General features: G+C 43.4%; 1 protein-coding gene across 1 annotated transcript in view; it reads left to right on the top strand.

The window, feature by feature from the left end:
- The window catches only part of Ahrr (aryl-hydrocarbon receptor repressor), an 81657-nt gene that overhangs the window by 20435 nt on the left and 40947 nt on the right, over positions 1-20275 (top strand). Inside the window, exon 5 of the mRNA XM_041632236.1 lies at positions 16013-16110. Within this exon, the coding sequence (XP_041488170.1) occupies positions 16013-16110 (98 nt within the window). The remainder of the gene's footprint in view (positions 1-16012; positions 16111-20275) is intronic.

The raw sequence follows: 20275 nt of genomic DNA, 5'->3' as shown, positions 1-20275 counted from the left end.
ATCCAGATAGATCCAACTTGGATGGTTATACCACCATGCAACCCTCCCTGCCCGTGCATCTAGGTGGGAAGATCCTTCGTTTGTGGGATTCCTCTGGCTCCAGGTCAACAGTAACACACTTGCTTCGGGGTTTTTACACACTTCACTAGGATGATCCTGGGTTCTCTAAGTGACCAGATCCAGGACAACTCTGAGGACGGGGGCTTCAAGGAATAAGGGATTCGCGCCCAGGAACAGGACAGCTCTGAGGGGGGATCCAGAGAATAAGGGGATCTATTCTGAGGGAGAGTAGAACTGCCATGTGTAGTGGCTTTCTTTTGTATTTTAATAAATAATGCTTCCCTGACGACCAGAAAAGTAAACAGCCACAGTGGCCAGCCTAACAGACCATACAACAATGACATACACCTTTAATCCCAGTAGCCACACTAGTTTGTCATAGAAACCAGGTTGTATCGATGCACGCCCTTAATCCCAGAACTAGAGAGAATTATAAAACAGAGGAAACAGCTCTCAGGCACAGTCTCATTCTGAGGTTTCCTGAAGGCACGTCACCATTTTCAGACTGAGGTAGAAGTAAGAGTCAGTGGCTGGCTGCTTTGTTTTTCTGGTCTTCAGGTTGAACCCTGATTTCTGCCTCTGAGTTTTTATTAATCATGCATCAGCCAAAGACAGGAGGTCTAGTGTCCACAGTTAACCTTGTTTTCACCTTGGATACCACAAGGTGGCTCAGGAATAACTTTGTGTGCTTGGGCAGCCAGACTGACTGATCTCCTGCCACCAAGCTCTAGAAAAGTCTTTCTGCTCTCTACAATGTGTGAGGCCCTGTCTTCTGGGAGTCCAGGGGCTCCCTACATCCTGAAACTCCAATCGACCATGGTTTAGAAATATTTTGTAATTGCTACTAGCTGTACTGAACCCTCAAGGATAGAAGGGCCCTGGACTTCCTGGCACACTGTGGCTTTGTTCCGTGGAAGAAGGGCAGGGAAAGGTGCCTGTGAAGGACTAGGGTGGGTGGTCAGAGACAGAGCCCTTCTCTGTTCAACATGGTTTCTACCATTCGTCTGTATTGAGAATTATACCCATGTTCTGCCACATCATCTTGTTTCCTTAGATATTCAGGTTTTGGTTTCCTTGGAATCTTGGGTATCTGAAGGATGGAAGAATACATAGGGGTCGAAGACATAGATAGGATTGGGAAGCTTCCTTTGTTGGAATGTGGGGGTGATGCTCCCCAGCTTCTGCATCATGTGGCAGTCAAAGGTAACAGATTTAAAGAGTGTGGAAATCTAAATGGTTTGGTTTCCAGTTGCTGACTTTTCAGGTTAGTTTCATGGTTACATGTTCTGATGGAGTAAGCAGTATTACTAGACTCTGATAGCTCTACCCTCAGTGTCCTGTTGGCATGTGGGGTGTTTGCAACATAGGGACCTGCTATCCTTGGCACAACCCCAGAGCCCTGGAGAAGTTTTGCTTTCCAGGATAAGGAGGATGCCAAGTGGAAATTTTGTATAGTGCCTGATCATCTTGATATCCTTGCCTAAGGTCTTCCACAAGCACCCCTGAGTCCTGGCTAGTCCCAGCCTTCTTGAATACCATACCACAGTGGAACTATGAGAATACATTTTCATTTTGCTATCTAGAGTTTCTATTTTTACCCACAAAAATATTGCTTTTACAAATTTCCTCCACTCTAGGTCTCTTTCCCATAGAACCCCTATCTACTTTGGGGCCTGCTGGCAACTCTTAGTTCTAATGGTGCTGCATTCAGTTTGCCTCTGAGGTTTGAGTGTTTTTCCAGGGCATTAGGGTGGGAAGAAATTGAGAAAATCTTTCAAAACATGCTGTGTCATCCTGATCTTGTATGGGTGTGGGAAGCTAGGATGGAATTGAAGCTCCTGACTTTGGTTTCTACAACATGCCTAAAAGTGAGAAGTGTGACCAAGTCATTTCCCATGCTCCCATGAGCCTTGTTAGCAAACCTCAAGGGCAGCCCCATGTCTAGACCACTCAGATCAGACTGGGGCTGCTGCTCTGAGTAGAAAGACTCTGTCCAGAACTGAAAATGGCTTTGTTTTCTATCCTTGCACTGACACAGCACTCTCACACACACTTGACCTTGGCACAGAGATGAAGAGTGGTCTAGTTTCGTTCTTTTGCTGTGATAAAATATTCTAACCAAAGTAACTTAGGACAGGAGAGGATGTGTTCAGCTTATAATTCCAGGTCACAGTCTGTTGTTGAGGGAAGCCTAGGCAGAAACTTAAGGCAGGAATTTGAAGGCAGGCCACTTTCTCTTCCACGTAACATTACCTTCAACCAAGGAACTCATTTTACAACCAAAGAAGCATGGAAGGAATCGTGGAGGATGCTACTCAAAGGCTGGCTTTAAGACTGGCCTGTACTCAGCTAGTACACATTTAAGGATCGTCAGCCTGGTGATGGAGCTACAGTGGACTAGCCAGAGCTTGTTGGCCCACAGGAGATATGATCCTGATGTTTCTGACCAATTCCAAAGACCGCCCAAGAGTTTGTATAAATACTCAGTTATTAACTCAGAAGTGAAGCGGTTTGCCCATCTTACCATCATTTTCAAAGTTCTGAGTTGTGAATGCAGCACTACTTGTGGTTGGTCTTCCCACATCACTGAAATCTGAGGATCCCACTGTGCTAAAATGAAGTGAATTCTCAGGGTCCACAGACTTCCTAAGAGTGTTGAGGCTTTTGGAGGCAAGATAACAACCTTTTAAATTTCTGTACTACACATGTTTTACCAAGAATTCTGAATTTTGTGATTCCCTTAAGCTGTACATAGAGAAAAAAATTCTAAAATTTTTCCTGAATTCGTTTCTAACTATGTAAATAGAAAAAAATGAATCTACAAAAATTGGATTTTAGTTTATGCTCATTGACCTGAATGAATGAGTTAATTTAATTAAAATTGTCATAAAAGATCACCCCTGAAAAGGACACGATCTGGAAACTCCAAACTCAGAGGGTAACAGTGACATGAGAATCTGTTTGGAACATTTAGGGTTGAGGCAGTGGACTATTTTAGTTTTGTTCATCTGGTCTCTGTGTAACGAGGCCGCATGCTTTCATAGATCTTTACTTCCACCATCTTCTGTGGGTAATGGTCAGGGCTGGGATTTTCCACTTTTATAAGTTTTTCTATCCACAAAAGGGGAAATTTGGGTGAAGAAAAATATAGGGAATGTTTTGAAGAGACAGCCTTGTCCTATTACAGGGCAGGAAGCAGAGTTGGGTCCTCCCATGCTTACGTTAGGCTGGATCCTTGGATATGTAGCACTGAGGATCAACCAGAAAATTCTGAGAAACCCTGGTCCCATTATTACAGTCTAGAAATATCATAAGTTGGTTTGTTCCAAGCCTCCCCAGGGACTACTTGCTGTCACCAGGACAAGGCCTAGGAAGACCTCCCAGGAGTATAGAGTCTCAAGCATTGATATTAAAGATCATGCCCAGGCCTGGTTCAGGGACAACATCTACCCAATAAGTCATTAGAATGACAAGATCCATCAGGCAAGCCACTCAAGGGAGAGGAGGTGATCCTAAAAACCAAAACAAATAAGAAAAAGAGGCAGGAGGCCTAGCTTCATCTCTCATAAAAACCTAGGGATTTTTCATGGCTACTCTTCTGCTACTGCTGTTGTTTCCTCCTCCATATGGCCCATGCTCACCTGGGATGGAATCTGGGACCGTTTGCTGATTCGTTTTGTTCTCAGCCTAACATACCTTTCCACACACTTCTGGCTGTCCTTGAGTTCCTGTCCAAGGTCATCCCTGGCCGCCATGCTCATTTGAACTGAACAGACTCCTCTGCTTCATGTTAATCCCAGATGGATAAATATAGACACACCATGACATCACTAGGTGTGACCTGGGACCTAGAACTTGGGGATACAACATATATTAGCATGTAAAAATCAGGAGTACCTTGAGACTGCTAATGACTTTGGATACTCAGGACTGATGTATATAATTATTAAACAAGATCGTACCTTCTTTTTCTGTTCTCACTGAGGGATTACTCTTTTCCTAATGGTCTTTGTTATGGGTTAAGTATTTGTGTCCTCCAAAAATGTGTATCTTGAAGCCCAAATCTGCTGTATGATGGTTTTTGAAGATTGGGACTCTAAGTAAAGTAAGAAAAGTTAAAGAAGATCCCAAAGTTGTGGCTGTGATCTTTCAGGATTATTGCCCTTATGAGAGGAACACAAGAACCCTCTCTGAATACAAACCCGCAATAGCCACTCATTTGAGGACATAGCAAGGTATGTGCTTATAAATCAGAAAGGCCCCCTCAAGGAGCCCAAATTTGCTATCATCTTGACCATGACCTCCAGCCTCTAAAACTGTGAGAAGATTAAGTCTCTGTGGTCCATCCTGCCCAGCCAGTGATAAATACTGAGAAGTGGGATTCCATTGAGACAAACACTGAGATCTGCAAGAAAAGCTTTGGAATTGGAAGCAGGAGCTCTAAGATGTGTGCTGGGGCATCTGTTTGCTTAACATGGCTGTTTGTGCTGATCATGGAATATTAAGAAAGGAGGATCCCTGCAAAGCAGGCTCTTGATGTCTCAGAAAACATTTGTTATATTGAACAAAATTTAGTATAAACATGTGCATTAGTGAGTTATTCTGTTAAGAACTCAGCAGAAACAAAGATCTGGTTTTGGAAACCAGTGGAAATGGGAGTCTTATTCATAAGTTGTCAAAAGTGCAGCCTGACTGTGCCTTACTGCTTTGTCCAGAGTAGAGCCTGCAAAAAGATGAGGCCAGGCATTCAACAGAAGAGATTTCTCAGTAGACTACTGAAGGTGCTCCTCGATGATTTCCTTTACTGCCTATTATGAAATAGGTGTAATGAAAAAAATTAAGAGAAAAGGAACCAACTTAAAGAGTTGAAAAATCCTTAGCTTACTCATATTGTAACAAGTGAGAGAGGAGGCAGCGGAACAACCACTTGTTAAAGAAACTGTGTGGTATGAACCACGGATTTAATCAGCCACCACAGAAGGAGGAAGAGAGGAGTATACCAGCAGATATTTCCATCTCAGCAAAAGGAGATAGGGCAGCACAACAAAGTAATTCCACTAACAACATGCATTCACCATCAATAAAGGGGCAGTATGACCCGAAGAGAGAGTCCAAAGTTGCTGTGGGCTGAGGAAGCCCACTTAGAGCTTCGAATCCAAGATACTTCTCAACTCCAATATCTAATTGGGTTTACCTTGTTGGGTTTTAGCCTTTCATAACATCTTTCTTTCTTTTCTTGATGTCTCCCTTCTGAAACTGGAATCCATCTTCTATGCACTCTGCCACTGTGTCTCTGATGTACACACATGGTTTGAGCCGCAGACTCATGGCTTGGGAAATCTGCTCAGGGGTCTATCATATCTGGGTATCTCCCCATGTGAGCAGATGATGCTGAGATGAGACTTTACTTTTAGACGTTAGAGTAAATGTTGAAAGGATTTATATTTTTTTGTTTTGAGACAAGCTTTTAATGACCAAGCCATCTCTCCAGCCCATGTTAAGACTTAACACTTAGGGTCAAATAGCTTTCACAATCATTGCCAGTGTATGAAAAGATCAGACTGATTGTTTTTTGAACTGATTCTATTTTCCTACCTCTTTTCGTTGATTTCAAAAGATCAACCTGACCAATTAGAGACAGCTTTGATCAGTCCCTCTCTCCTTCCCTCTCTCCTGTCTCTGGATTCTTTCCCAGGACATAAGGAACTGGGGTTTGGGTTCCTTTCTAGCTTTCCCAGCAGACCTCGCTGTATGGTCCTCATTCTGACTCCGGGAGGATCTGAAACAGCCTAGGGCCTTGCTGGTCACTTCTAGGAGGGTATATTACTATTCTATCCTACTGTCCAAGCAGGCTAGCTTGGCTATTTGTACAAGTCTAGTGATACAGTTAAAACATAATGCAACTCTCTAATGAAAGAGCCTCGGATGGGAGGATGAACCCCAATCCCACTCCTGTACAGTGATGCTGCTGTTCCCAATCCCCTTAGTAGGAGTAGAAGGGGAGAAGGAAGAAGGCCAAAAACTGTCCCGTGTGTCTGGCATGTCTCTAATGCATGAACTGACTTGTGGAGCCCATTCTCTGTGTAGAGACACCTTGCTCAACCTAAGTATGGGAGGGGGAAGACCTTGGTCCTGCCTCAAAGAGGTGATGCCATAGACTCAGTTGGCTTCCCAAGGGACACCTTACCTTCACTGAGGAGTGGGGGGTGGGGTGGGGGGGGGAAGGTGAGGGAGTGGGAGGAGAGGAGAAAGGGGGAATTGGGTTTGGTATGTAAATGACAAACAAACAAATAAATAAAAAGAAATGTGGTTTAATTTTCAAAGGAAAAACCAGAATGAGAAAGCATAATCAAAGAAAAAGACAAGAAAGTAGTAAAAACTCAAATAGGTAAATAACTACAGAGCATAAAAGTCCAATATATCACTAATTATAAGAAATATAAATAGAATAACCATGCCAATTAAAGGATATTTTATTTTATAATATTGATATTTTATAATTTTGATTTTTACAAAGAGCATGTGTAAAGTCTAAGAGTTTAGAAAGAAAGAACAAAAGATGGAAAGACACACTGAGGAAACCCTACAGAGAGACTTATGCCTTTGAGTCAACGTCCAAAATTTTCTTTGAAGTTAAAAAGCACTGGGGAGAGAAAGGGGATGAGTCACTACATAATTACTTAATGATTCATTTTGTCAGATGAATAAGATAATTTAAAATTTGTGTGTTCCTAATAACCTCAAAATCTATAAAAGAATCATTGACTATAAGAAAAAGACATAAATTTATCATCAGAAAGATTAATTTATGGAATAAAAAGTAGAAGAGTAAAACTTATGAAAGATGTAAACAAGGCAAGAATAAGGTTAATCTAATGGACAAACATAAAGCACTGGACTCCCAAGCTACAAAGTCCTAGTCTTCTCAAACCTGCATATAGACTAAAATGTTGAAATCAGATAATCAGTAAAGCAAATCTCAACAAAAGTCAAAAATCACAAAAAGCTTACAGTGAAACTCCAGGGAAAATTAGCTAGAAGTCATTAATAAAAAGATAACCTGGGTGGGAGGTGACGGCACATGTCTAATTCCCAGCTCTCAGAAGAGAGAGCAAGTTCCAGGACTGCCAGGGCTACACAGAAAAACCAAAATGGAAAAAAAAGAAAAAAAAAACCTGAAAACTAGAACTGTTAGTGCCAGAGAAGAAACAACAAAGGAATATTGTGTAACATAGGAGGCTCTCTACTGACCGAGACAGGACTGATTTTTTCATTAAAATGATTTAACTAGTAATAGCTGATAACTCTACGAATAAAAAGGGTTTTATTAACATACATTAGTATAGATGAATGAATTAAATAAATAGTGAGAAGATCTCTCTGTAATATACTACTAGCTAATAAAGGTAGGTGAGGCAAACATAAAGTCGTCATTCAGTGGCCATTGAGCCGTAGTTAATTCAGGCAAATAATACCAATAAATACAAAGAATAATGGTAAAAGTGTGGTGAGATATGGGATTTTTTTTTGATTTATTTTATTTTTTTTTTATTGAGAAAAGGAGAAAAAAAAAACAAGTTTCCACCTCCTCCCAGCCTCCCATTTCCCTCCCCCTACGCCCCCTCCTCCCACCCATCTCCCCCTCCCCCCACTCCTTTCCCCCTCCCTCTCCAGTCCAAAGAGGAGTCAGGGTTTTCTGCCCTGTGGTAAGACCTAGGACCTCCCCCCTCCGTCCATATCTAGGAAGGTGAACATCCAAACTGGCTGGGCTCCCACAAAGCCATCACATTACGTAGGATCAAACCCCCGTGCCATTGTCCTTTGCGTCTCATCAGCCCTCATAGTTCGCCATGTTCAGAGAGTCCAGTTTTATCCCATGCTTTTTCAGTCAGAGATATGGGATTTTTATAGTCTCAAACAAAATATCTTTTTGTGTCGAAGGGGGAAAACATAAAGGAGAGAATCAGTACTCATTGTCCTTAGTGGTTGTGTTTGATCTGCTGAGAGTACCTATGTTAACACCGTGTATCACACCCAAAGCACCAGGGATACAAGGCAGAGGAGTGGACAGCAGCGGCTGTGGAAAGCAGGACAAAACGGCTCTCAGCAGGGCTTGGACAGGGCATGCACAGGGAGCAGGCATATTTTTCTAGACATCTTGGTATTACTTCATCCAGATCTTTTCTCAAAGGCCATCCCTCAGATGGTTTGCCTAACCATACTTTTGACATCACCCCTCATTCTCAAGCCACAGTAGAGCTTCTCTGACTCCCTGCTCAGTGTTTCTTCTTATGTTTGGCTCACATGTGGTATCTCATTCTCTGCTGTATAAAGTCAGGGATAGGTAATGACAGGTTGAATGATAGGCTGAAAGGGGAAGCGACTACAGGGAACAAGAGGATATATCTTCATAAGGACCTGTGTATCTGACATTAAGATATCAGAATGCTTTACTAAATTCAATCTGTGTCTGTCAATCACAATTACAGCAAAACCCTGATAGGAGCTAATGACCTATAATAATGTATAGATTTATTTTTGAGTGTTTGTGGTGTGTGTGTTGCTGAAAATTGAACTCATGGATAACCAAATGATTTACTGAACTTTCATCCTCCATCCCACACTAGCTCAGAATTGAGAAATAGATGGTTATTTATTTAGGGGTAGACTCACAAATCAGAATCCTCTGTTTGAACAGAGATCAGAAAATGAATCCCACAACTGGAACAGAGAGGTAGGACTTCCTACAGCAATCAGTTCTTATTTACAAGTAGATTATATACTCTCCCTGACTTCTAGGGCACCCAGTCTGTGCTGTCAGAACAGTATCTGGCTGTAGGCCTTATTCATGCTCATACTCACACCCTAGCATCATGAAACTATGAATTTAGTACATCTTTAACTTTAAAATATTTTATTTTAAAACACATTTTTTTGTTGTTATTGTTTTACAAAACACTTTTTGAGCCCTCATGATATGGGAGAACTTTCTCTTGCTATTGTTTGCTGAAACATTTCTGATAAAAATCCATGAGAACACCTAATTTTTGCTATACCAGAGACTTTATATCATGAAAAAAATATGGATCTGCATTGTGCCCAAATGATGTTCTTCCTTCCTACAAGGAGCTAATTTGGTTTTCATCCTTCACAATGACAGATATTTGAAGGCAAGGGTGGTGTTTCTCCTTTGAAGTTTGCATGGAGCTACACAGAGCCTGTGAGGAGAAGTAAAACCCAAAGCAAGGAGTTAAGAAGAGATGGGGACATATCTGCCTTTTGACTACTTCTCACTGCCTCAGAGGAAATGCAGTTTTAAAATTTTATTTATTTATTTTACATTCCAACTGCAGCCCCTTCTCCTTCCTCTCCTCTCACTCTCTCTCCCCACCTTCCCTCCACCCTCCCTCAATCCACCTCTCCTCTATATTTGCTCAAAAAGAGGCAGGCCTCCCATGGACATCAGCAAAGCATGGCTATCAAGCTGCCTTGAGATCAGGCATGAGCCCTGTACCAGGCTGGACAAGGCAATCGAACATGAGGGATAGGTTCCCAAGAGCCAGTCAAAGCACCAGGGACAGCCCCTGCTCCTGTTGCCAGAAGTCCCGTAAAGAGACCAAGCTACACAACTGTCTAATATATACAGAGGGTCTAGGTCAGTCCCATGCAGCTTTCCTGGTTGTCAGTTCAGACTCCGTGAGTTCCCATGCACCAGGTTAGCCATTTCTGTGGGTTTTTCTGTGATGTCCCTAACCCGCTCCCCACACCAGATTCCTATAATTCCTTCTCCCTCTCCTCAGCAGAACTCCCAAGCTCTGCCCAATGTTTGGCCCTGGCTCTTTGAGTCTTTCCTCCATCAGTACACTGGATGAAGATTCTCTGCAGACAACTGAGGTAGTCACCAGTTCAGTCGCAGGGGATGGCCAGTTCAGCTGTGCATCCACTGCTGCCATGAGTCTTAGCTGGAAATGGAGGCTTTATGGAGTCTGGTATAAGTCTGCTACAAGGGAAACCCCTACAATTTGGCCCCAATTTCCTGAGAAACCACCAGATTGATTTCCAAACTGACTGTACAAGATTGCACTCCCACCAGCAATGGTGGAATGTCCCCCTTGCTCTACACCCTTTCCAGAATAAGCTGTCATTTGTGTTTTTGATCTTAGCCATTATGACAGGTGTAAGATGGAATCTCAGTAATTTTGATTTGCATGAGGAAATGCATTTGTGTGTGTGTGTGTGTGTGTGTGTGTGTGTGTGTGTGTATGTTTGCTCCTTTGTGAACTTTTTGGAAGTGTGAAATCTTTAATGAATGTATTTTAAAAATCTGGAAATTATACATCAAAGGCAGCAACTTACTATAATATACAACTTGAGCTATGCTCCAATTTTTTTTTTTGGTTTTTCAAGACAGGGTTTCTCTGTAGCTTTGGAGCCTGTCCTGGAACTAGCTCTGTAGACCAGGCTGGTCTCGAACTCCCAGAGATCTGCCTGCCTCTGCCTCCTGAGTGCTGGGATTAAAGGCGTGCGCCACCACCGCCCGGCCCAATTTTTAAATATTACATTTGGGTGAATGTTTATTCGTGTTTTGATGTTTTTTCTTGTCTGAGGGACTCAGTAGTGAAAAGATATTTTGAACGTAAGTGGGCATTGCAGAGATCCCAAGACTAGTATTTGGTAAAGTCCCAGGTAAGGCACAGCTAGCAGCTAGGCTGGGGTGATGGGGCATATTCCTATTAAACTTGCCCAACCTCTTTAGAAGGCTGGAGGAGAAAACAGCATAAAGGATACTGGCCCAGTGTGCAGCTTGAAGCCTGGAGGTCAGACACAGTATCATTTTATCCCAAAACTGGCCTTGGACATATATACTTCAGGGTTCACTAGAGAAGCAGATAAACAGAGGCAGGCAGTATGAGGAATTGGTTCATGTATCATGGAAGCTGAATCCATGGGAACCCTTGGGAGATGAAGACTGTGATCCAGCCTAGGTTCAAGCAGAATCAGGTGCAGATGTAAATGAGAGGCTATGTTCAGCTCACCCAGAGGCAGGAGGAAAGGGCAAATTTCTCCCTCACCAGTCTCTGTGTTCTTCGGGCCTCAGCAGTTGGGAGATACCACCCACACTAGGGAAGCTGTACCTGCCTCCCTGAACCGTGATTCAGATGCTACCCTACCTGAAATAACCTCAGACATTGGAAGCTGTGTGACTGGGCAACTCACACATACTCAAAGCAATGTTGGTCATGGCCCCAGGCACTATCCTTGTTAAAGTAGAGGCCAGTCCTTGGTTGTGGATCTGTTTACTCAAACATCTGAAACAAGTCAGAAAGAGGTTCAGATGTGTCCTTTCCAAAGACTCTTGGATTTTCTCCAAATTAATGAGATTCCTTGCATGTGGCAGGAACCCTGTGTCTGGATCCCCAGTAGGTGCATCACCATCAGGCAATCACCAGACTGCCTAATGCACAGATGAGCCCATGCATTTAGCACAACTGAACATCCTAGATGCACAAAAGGGCTGTGAATATCACAAGACTGTGGAACCAATGGCTACTGTTGCCAGGGTATCCCCTTCGGTCCTGAGACACTCTCAGGGAACCTGTCCATATCTAAGCAACTTCACTTAGGGAGCTTTCTCAAGACAGGGTAGCCAGGAATCCAGGGCTTTCTTTCATGTCTACTTGTTCCTGCCTTCTAGAACTGCTGAGTGTTCTACCAGCAGCCTGGCAGCTGTGTACCTTGGAAAAGCTGTGATGTACCTGTGGGTCTGTTGGTCCTTACGCCTTCTTCATGTGAAGTAATATGTGGGACAGGTTTTGACTGGTAGAACCTTGAAGCATAGCGTGACCTAATACAGGACCCGGATAATGTGCCATTCTGTCTGTCCATACTGTCTCTGCCCTGCTGCTTACTTTGGCATTATGTTCACAGTAGACTGTGATGCTGCAGACTGAATCCTGACAGAGGCCTGTTCTTCCCAGCTGTAGTTCTGGGACTCTAAGTTGGCTTACTGAAATTCCAGTCAGGTCTCCTTATTTGCCAGGAGATGCTTCAGAGATTTCAACTGTCCAGGACAGTCCAGGTTGCTGCCAGGAGATTCTGGGTGAGTCCCGAGTGACAACTCATCTCTCCTACTTTCTTTCTCTTCTTTTCTCTCCTCTTCTTTCTTTCTTTCTTTCTTTCTCTTTCTTTCTTTCTCCCCCTTTGCTTCTCTTTCCTTTTCTTACCCCTCCTTTCTGCTCTGCCTGGGACCCACATCTCTATCTATTGACAATCTAAACTAAACTTTACTCAGCCTTGTAAACACTCAGAAAACTTTAGCCAAAATTCTGGAACATCTCTCTGCTCCAGCTGGCTTGCTCAACTTTGTCTCTGACCATAGCAAGTCCAGGGGGAAAGTAACTATAGAAACAACTGTCCCACTGATCAGACATACCACTCAGGTATGGGAATTGACATCACTGAGCTGAGAGAAAAGAGAAAAAAGGAGTCGTTTTTCAGGCATTACAGCACTACCCAGGAGTAGAGATGGTTCAGTCTTCTTGCTTCTCCTCCACAGAAAAATAACTGGATTTGTGTGTATCTAGCATCCAGAGAGGAGATCCTCCTTGCCTGCTAAGCGTGGAGAAAGGGAAATATGTTACTAGGAAGCTGAGTGTCCAGGATAGCCTGTACTGGCTGCATTGCTGTGTGTAGCAATTTCAGCTGTCTCCATGGTAACTCTTCAAAATCTTGCTGTTCCAAATAAACTACTTCAAGGTTTTAGAAAATAAGAGAAGTGAAAGCTTCGTTGGCTCCAGTTGATTGCGACCAATTCAGGACTCCTTGAAGTGCCCCTTTAAATCTTAAAAGTGACTGTGTTTCCTGGGGTAGGGGTTTACTGATCTGCCTTGCATCTACAGTTGCTGGGGAGAGACTAGGGTTGTTGACAGGATTACCTGGATTTTAGGTCGAGCTGGGCACAGAGCACAGGAATTTCTGTGCTCATTTCTGAGTGAGCCTCCCCAGCAGGTCCCTCTTCTTGCCAGTGGCCCCAGCAGAGCTGGTCGAAACTTGTAGGGGTTGGTGTCTTGAAGTTTCCTGCTCACGACCCTAGAAGCCGACAGGGGCGGGGAAGGTCTATAGGAGCAGGGTAGAGGGACGGAAGCCACGAAGAAAGCAGAGGGAAGTAGTGGGGAGACTCTCGGAGGCGTGTGGATCACCGTAACCCTCTGTTGGTTCTCAGACACCTACTCCCTAGCTATGCTTTGTGGGGACCCCAGTGACTCCCACCATTCTTAACTCGTAGCAAAGACACCCTCCTTCGGCTGATCAGCCACTACAGGCAGGCGTTACTGGACCGGGAGGTGAGACAATCCAAACCCCTCCCATCCCGGTCCCACCCCAGTCCCCGGCCACACCTCTATCCCTTTCCCTCGGGTCTGGGCCCCCAACCAATCTACCCCCACGCCTGCCGGGTGGGGCCCCATTCACTCGCACGCGATCTCAGCCATTGCGTGACGCCGGTGGCCGCAGGAGGAAGCCGGAGGCGCCAAGCACGCGATGGGGGTGGCGGAGTCCCAGGAGCTGAGCTCTGCTGGACCTAACCGCTCTTAGAGGCGGAGCTGGCTCTCGGGGTTGGAGTAGGGAGATCCTGTAGATTTGGCCAATTTCTGGGTTGTGCTCAAGTAGTCCAGCAGCCCCACCCCCACCCTCGTCCCGGCGTAACAAGCTTATCCGCCCCTCAGCCACCCTAGCTTAAGTTCTCTGGAAGCCTTGTGCAAACTCAGCGGTGCTGGGAACGTTGCTCCTCTGCAGGGAGGCCATTAGAAAGTTGTCCGCTGGGAATCCTCACGGCTAATGCCTTGGTTTTCATGGGACCTACACAGGCCTAATCTTCCTGTTCTCCTCACCCCAAAGCACGAGGAGACAGCTGTTCTTTTAACTCTTGCAGTTTTCATGTAATGTTTCCCAGGGCTATGGGGATGCCTCCCGGGGCTCTAGCGCCTCCGCGTGGAAGCTAGTCTCTCAGTTCCCTATCGCCAGAGAAGAAGCAGAGCAGATCGCGAAGAAGAGGAGTACTATAAGTGAACCTCTTGGGGGCCTCCTGAAGCCACATCTAGAAACTCAATGTATCATTGCCTCCTGTGTAGGAGGCCCAAACTGGGGAGGTTAGAGGTGAAGACGAACTGGTAGATAGGCTTCAAGGAGTCTGGCTCCACCTCCTTCTTTTTCCTAGAGCAGCTTTTTCTCAACCTGTGGTTCTGACCCTTTTTGGCAAACCTCTATCTCCAAAGATATTTACGTTATGACCATAACAGTATCAAAATTGCAGTTATGAAGTAGAAACAAAAATAATTTTATGGCCGGGGGTCACCACAACATGAGGAACTGTATGAAAGGGTCAAAGCATTAGGAAGATTGAAAACCATTGCCCTAGAGACATCAGGGGCTCAAGTCTCCCAGGAGTGATTGAGTTCTGAAAAGAAAATGGTACCTTCTTTACTTAGTGCAGAAAATCCAGTCCCAGTAGTTGGGAGAGACAAGGGTAAGAAATGGTAGCTGAAAAAAGGAAGAGAAAGATACCAGGTCCCAAAGGTCATGTCACTGCCATTGGGGCCATAGTCTCCTGGGCTCCCCTGGGAAGGGTGGCCTGTTACACAGGGTGCATTGTCCTTACCAAGACCCTTGCATGTGGGTAGGACTGTCTGAGGATGCCATGGACTTTTGGGACAGTGGAGGATGCCAACCAGCTGAAACAACAGCTTTGCATGAGACTAGGAAGGCTAGGTCTGAGGGCCAGGTGTAAGTCTGTTGGGGAGTGGGGCAGGGTGTTAAACAGTATCTGGATCCCAGAGTAGTAGGGCTGCCTGGGAGCCTGGATTCCTCAATCTTCTGGAGATGCTAAGAGCTGCAAAAAAAGGGGAGTTCACTTTCATGGTACCAGCTGACAGTAGAATGGTAGGAACCACTCAGAAAGGGAGGCATGGAGTCACAATGAGGCTCAGATTCTAGGTAAGGATTACCAAACTATACCACCACTCTTGGGCATCAGGGTTTGACGCCAAGCCATGTGACACATGAATGATAGAACTTTGATTCAAATATTACTTTTACTTCTGAAAAATACTCCCAACCCATCAAACTCATCCTTTTCAGCATGAGGTGGGCAGTGAGCAGGCAGTGAAGACTTTTAAGAATGCTGTGGCCCTCAACAATGGGACTTTCTGTCTGTCTTAGGTCTCCAAATGGTGGAGATGCAGTCAGTCCTCCAAAGACTGGAATCCAGCTTAGTAAGAGAACCATGAGCTTTCCTTCCCAAAGCCTTTAGACCAGAGTTGAATAGGGGTACCAGGGAGGTCGTCATCTTCATAGGCTCAGAAGCATTTGGGGAAAGTGTGGGCATTCTCAAGGGACATCATTTACCTCCAGATGAGGACATTTGGGCTGCTCCCTTCCAGGAGAGATGAGGGTATGGGATACGGGTAGACTCAGAGGACCCTGATCTACCTAACCTTGAAGCAGATGGCAGACAGGTTCCCTTTCATCAGTTCTGTTGAGATCTGCTGGTATTTGGATCTCAGTAGGTGACATGTCTGTGGGAATCCTGGGATCCTTGATCATGAAGGGGACCTGGCAGGAAGCCATACTTTGTCTCCACACTGGGTAGAAGGGAGAATCAAGAGCAGTTTCCAAGATGAGGGTGGGCGGTACATGAGTTGGTTACACTTTTACATTAGGTCACCCTTTCTTGTTGACCTGGGGCCTCAACTTGATCCTCTTGCCAATTATACAACTCTTTTAGGACTTTTTAGAGATGCTGCATATCTTGTATAGGACAACAACACAGCCTAGGTTGAACATCTAGCAGGAACCATGCGGTATGATTCAGACAAACATAAGAAAAACATGACTTAAAAACCACTAGCAGGCCTGGGCTCTGCAAAGGGCTCATCTGTTCATTCTTCCCTGACAGCCTTGCAGGAGACATGTGTATGGCCAGCTCCAGCCCTGCCACCTGAAGACCACTCACACAGAGGATTCCCTGTGCAGGAGGGACGGCTGCTGCTGGAGGTAAGAGCACATTTCATTGCAACTCAACACAGTCATGATGGTTTTGTTTTTGTTTTATTTATTTGTTTGTTTGTTTGTTTGGTGTGTGTGTGTGTGTGTGTGTGTGTGTGTGTGTGTGTGTAATTCCTAATAAGTAGTTGAAAGGCACTAATGTGCCTTCGTGAGCTATTTGCCAGACTTGTCCAAGACTGCTTAAGCTAGGATCTGTGGGCAGAGAACAACTTCAAGGAAGGAGTTAAGGATTTCATCATCCTCTTGCTAAATCTAAGAAACATTTGTCATTCCATATTTGCTGGTTTTACCCACTGATGAAAGAACCTAAATATTAGGCCATTTATTTCCAAATTAAACACTAAAAATAGCCAGTGTTGAGTTTCTATGTGATTCACCCAGAGTCCTATGCAAACAGGACCTGACAATTCTTAATTTCACACTGGCATTCAGGCTGATGGGGACTTACATTAGGTGGGACTTTTTCCCGTATGAGATGAATCCCCAGACTGTTTGGTGCAGAGATTTCTCTGAAGTGTTCAAGCTTGGTCTCTGACATCTCAGAAGATGGTCACAACAGAACCATGTCTGAGGGCTGAGGGCTGGCACAAAAAGATCAGGAAATGATGGGAATATAGGGTAGGGCAGAGTTGTACTCCTTTGACCCCATCCTCACTGGGCCAGGCCCTGGGTGAGCCTCTGTGGGCAGTACAGATGCCAGGAGCTGGTAGTTCCTCACTTTTCTTCTTAATCACTGTGGGATAGGATTGGCCTTATGTTCATCACCATTCAAATTTTAGGCACCATCTCTGTCTATGCCTGCTTTAAAAAGAGGGAATGAAAATATTAAGAACCCACAGAGGGAATAGCTTCTTTCAGGGTGAAGTCATACCCTCTCACCTCCTCTACTATATATTTTACATTAGAAAATCTCATGTACATTTAGAGGAAGAAAAGGATAATGGACAGCCAGGTGCCAGGCTCCATTCCAGACTTACTTGCCTTCCCTATAGGCTTATGCATCCTCTCTTATGGCTCAGATTTCCTTTGTATTGGGTCTTCTTGCCTTTTACACTTTCCTAACTTAGTCCTTTTTAGCCAGTCAATGTGAACTAAGTTGAAGAACAGTGTTCTGGGTCTATCTTGGCCATGAGCAACAGCGTCCAGGGGACTCTGGGAACCCCAGGGGTACCTAATGGAGAAAGAGTTAGGGTGAGGAAGCATCGCTAAGTTCTATTACCTCTGGTGAAGAATCTAGGCTTTGATTAGTTTATAAATCCTTCAATTTAAAAAAATACAAGGAGTTGCATTCTCAAAGGGGCCCCCACACAGAAGCAGTTGTGCTTGCTCAGAATAGCATGTGATCTGGCTTCAGTTCTTTATGGTCAATGCAGATAGACCTAGATGACACTGCCATCTCTCTTTGGGGAGCATTGTCCTTCAGTGGAAGAAATATGTGCAACCTTATCACTTACCATTATGTGCTAGAAAGCACATTCTTAAGTACTCTTACTTTTTCTCTAGTATTGCTTTTTCTGTCAATGATAGTAAAAGCAGAGCTTTAAAGTGCATCCTAGTTTGAATTACATCCTTCACAAATATCTTTTCAAAATTAAGATTCATTAAAAAATTAAGACTCATAAAAATCCTCCTTAAACTTTTGTATTAAATTATAAAACACAGAGTATGCACACAGCACCCTAGATACCTGAGTAGTCTGATCGAAGTCCTAACCAGGTACATGTTCTTCAACACCTCCTGTCCTGTCTCCCTCCTCATGTCTGGACTTCCCTTTATGCCTCCCTTTTAGGCTCCACACCTCCACCCACAGCCTACTCCACAAACTGACCCCTCACCACTTTCTTTACTCCTCCTTCCACACCTGCATTCTTCTTCCCATGTTTCTAGTCATGCTTTGTCTGGAACCAAGTAGGTTACGTGTAGGGTCTTTCTTTCATCTCCAGGGCAGAGATTTCAAACTACAAGACTAAAGATGCTTTCAGAAGGTTCCCACTGCTCCATGTTCTTGGGGTTGCTTTGGTTTTATCTCCCTCACCCAAAGTCATTTTGGTGGGTGAGTGCTGGATCCTCATCATTTGAACTAGTATTTCCTCTTGACCGAGGATGTTAACTATCTCTTCTCTGTGTCTGTATTCTATTTACTAAACCATTAGAATCCTTTGCACATATAAAAACCACAATTTTGCCTTCTTACTATTCAGTCTAAAGAGCTCATTGTACACTCTGGACACCTGTCACTTGTCACATGTGAAATTTGTGAAAGTTTTGTCCTAGGCTGTGACTTGCTTTTCATCCTCTTGATAGGTGATGTACAAACTGGAAATGCTTAATTTTTATTAAGTCTTTTGCCATTTTTTTTGTTGGTTGCGATTTTGGCATCACATGTAGGAACTCTTTATCCTAAAGTCACAAAGATTTTTTTATGTTTTCTTCAAAGTTTTAAATTATTTTTACATTTATTTATGTAGTGTGTGAATGTGTGTGTTTGTTTATGTGTGTGTTTGTTTGTGTGTGTGTTTGTATGTATATGTGCGTGTGTGTGTGTGTATGTGTGCATGCATGCTTGGGAGGTGAAAGGATAACTTGAGGGAGTCCTTTCTCTTCTTCTACCATGTGAATCCTGGGTATTAAACTCAGGTTGCCTAGCTTGGTGGCCTACACCTACTAAGCCATCTTACTGATCCATTCTTCACAGTTTTGTAAGTTTTACATTTTGCATTCTCTGAATTTTATCTGGCATATCAACATTACATATGGTTCTGAGCACTGGATGATCTGAATCTTCCAACTCTTTTTCTTTCAAAATTGTATTGTCAGGGTTGGAAAGATGACTGAACAGTTAAGAACACTGATTTGCTCTTCCAGAAATACTGAGTTCAACTCTTAGCACCCACATAGCTGCTCATAACCATCTGTACTCTGGAGTCCTTGGGTACCCAATGCCCTCTTCCGGTATGCAGATGTGTACGCAGACAAAACACTCATATACATAAAATGCATAAATAAATCTTTCAGAAAATTGTCTTGCCTATTTTAGTTTCTTTATCTTTGCACATATATTTTAGAATGATCTTATTGATATCTATAAAAATTTCTTCTGGGAGCTGGAAAGATGGATCAATGATTAAGAGTACTTGCTACTATTGCAGAGGATGTGGCTTTATTTTCCTGCACCCAAAACCACTGGCAACTGAAATCATTGGTAACTGAAGTTCCAGGGGATCAATGCCATGTTCTGGGCCTTCATGGTACTTCCTGCACTTGATACACACATATTCAGGCAAACATTTGCACACATAAAATATAAATAAATAGATCTTCAAAATTTGCTAGAATTTTGATTGGAATTATTAAACTCAAGTGAGCCCCTGAGCATATGTGTGTCTGTTTATTTAAGTCTTCAATCACTTTCAAGAGAGTTTAATAATTTTCATCTCACAGATCCTCTGTGTTAGACTTTTACTTAGGTATTCAGTATTTTCTGTTGTTCTATATATGGACCTTTTTTAGCTATAATTTTTCATTGTTGGTAAAATATATGCAATCTGGTTTCTAGGTTTACTTTGTGTAATATGACTAATACATTAATTAAGTAGTTCTGGGAGCTTTTTCATAGATTCATGGAATTCTGTTTTATGTTGATTATATAGTTTGAGGACAGAGATAATCTACACTAAAAAGGTTTTTAATTATATGAATGGGTAGGGTGTGTGCACATGAGTATAAGTGCCCAGCGGGGCCAGGAAAGGGTGTTGGATCACCTAGAGCTCCTAGAGTTATAGACATTTGTGAACTGCCCTGCATGGGTGCTGGGAACCGAAGTCTGGTCCTCTGCAAAAGCAGTAAGCATTCTTGACAACTCCCAAATCTATATTTACTGTTTGAAGCTACATAATTTTTCTGCCATCATACATTTTTAGGTTCCCAGTACCGTATGAAAGGGACATCTTAACCTTGTTCCTTATATTAGGGGAAACTTCAGTCATCCTAAATCAAGCATGATACCAGCTTAGTTTTTCTGTTTGAATCTTTGAGTTTTGTAGATGCTTTACATTAGATTAAGAAATTCTGTCCCATGCTTTTTTTTCTGTGAGTTCTTATGAATAAATGTTGAAATTAAAGTGATTTTTCTGTATCTATAAAGCTGAAAATG

Source organism: Microtus oregoni, unplaced genomic scaffold (assembly GCF_018167655.1).
Source record: "Microtus oregoni isolate MIOR12 unplaced genomic scaffold, Mior012 000040F_ref0000088, whole genome shotgun sequence".
NCBI lineage: Eukaryota > Metazoa > Chordata > Mammalia > Rodentia > Cricetidae > Microtus > Microtus oregoni.
Note: the sequence above shows the minus strand (reverse complement) of the source record. Positions and strands in the feature narration are given on the sequence as shown.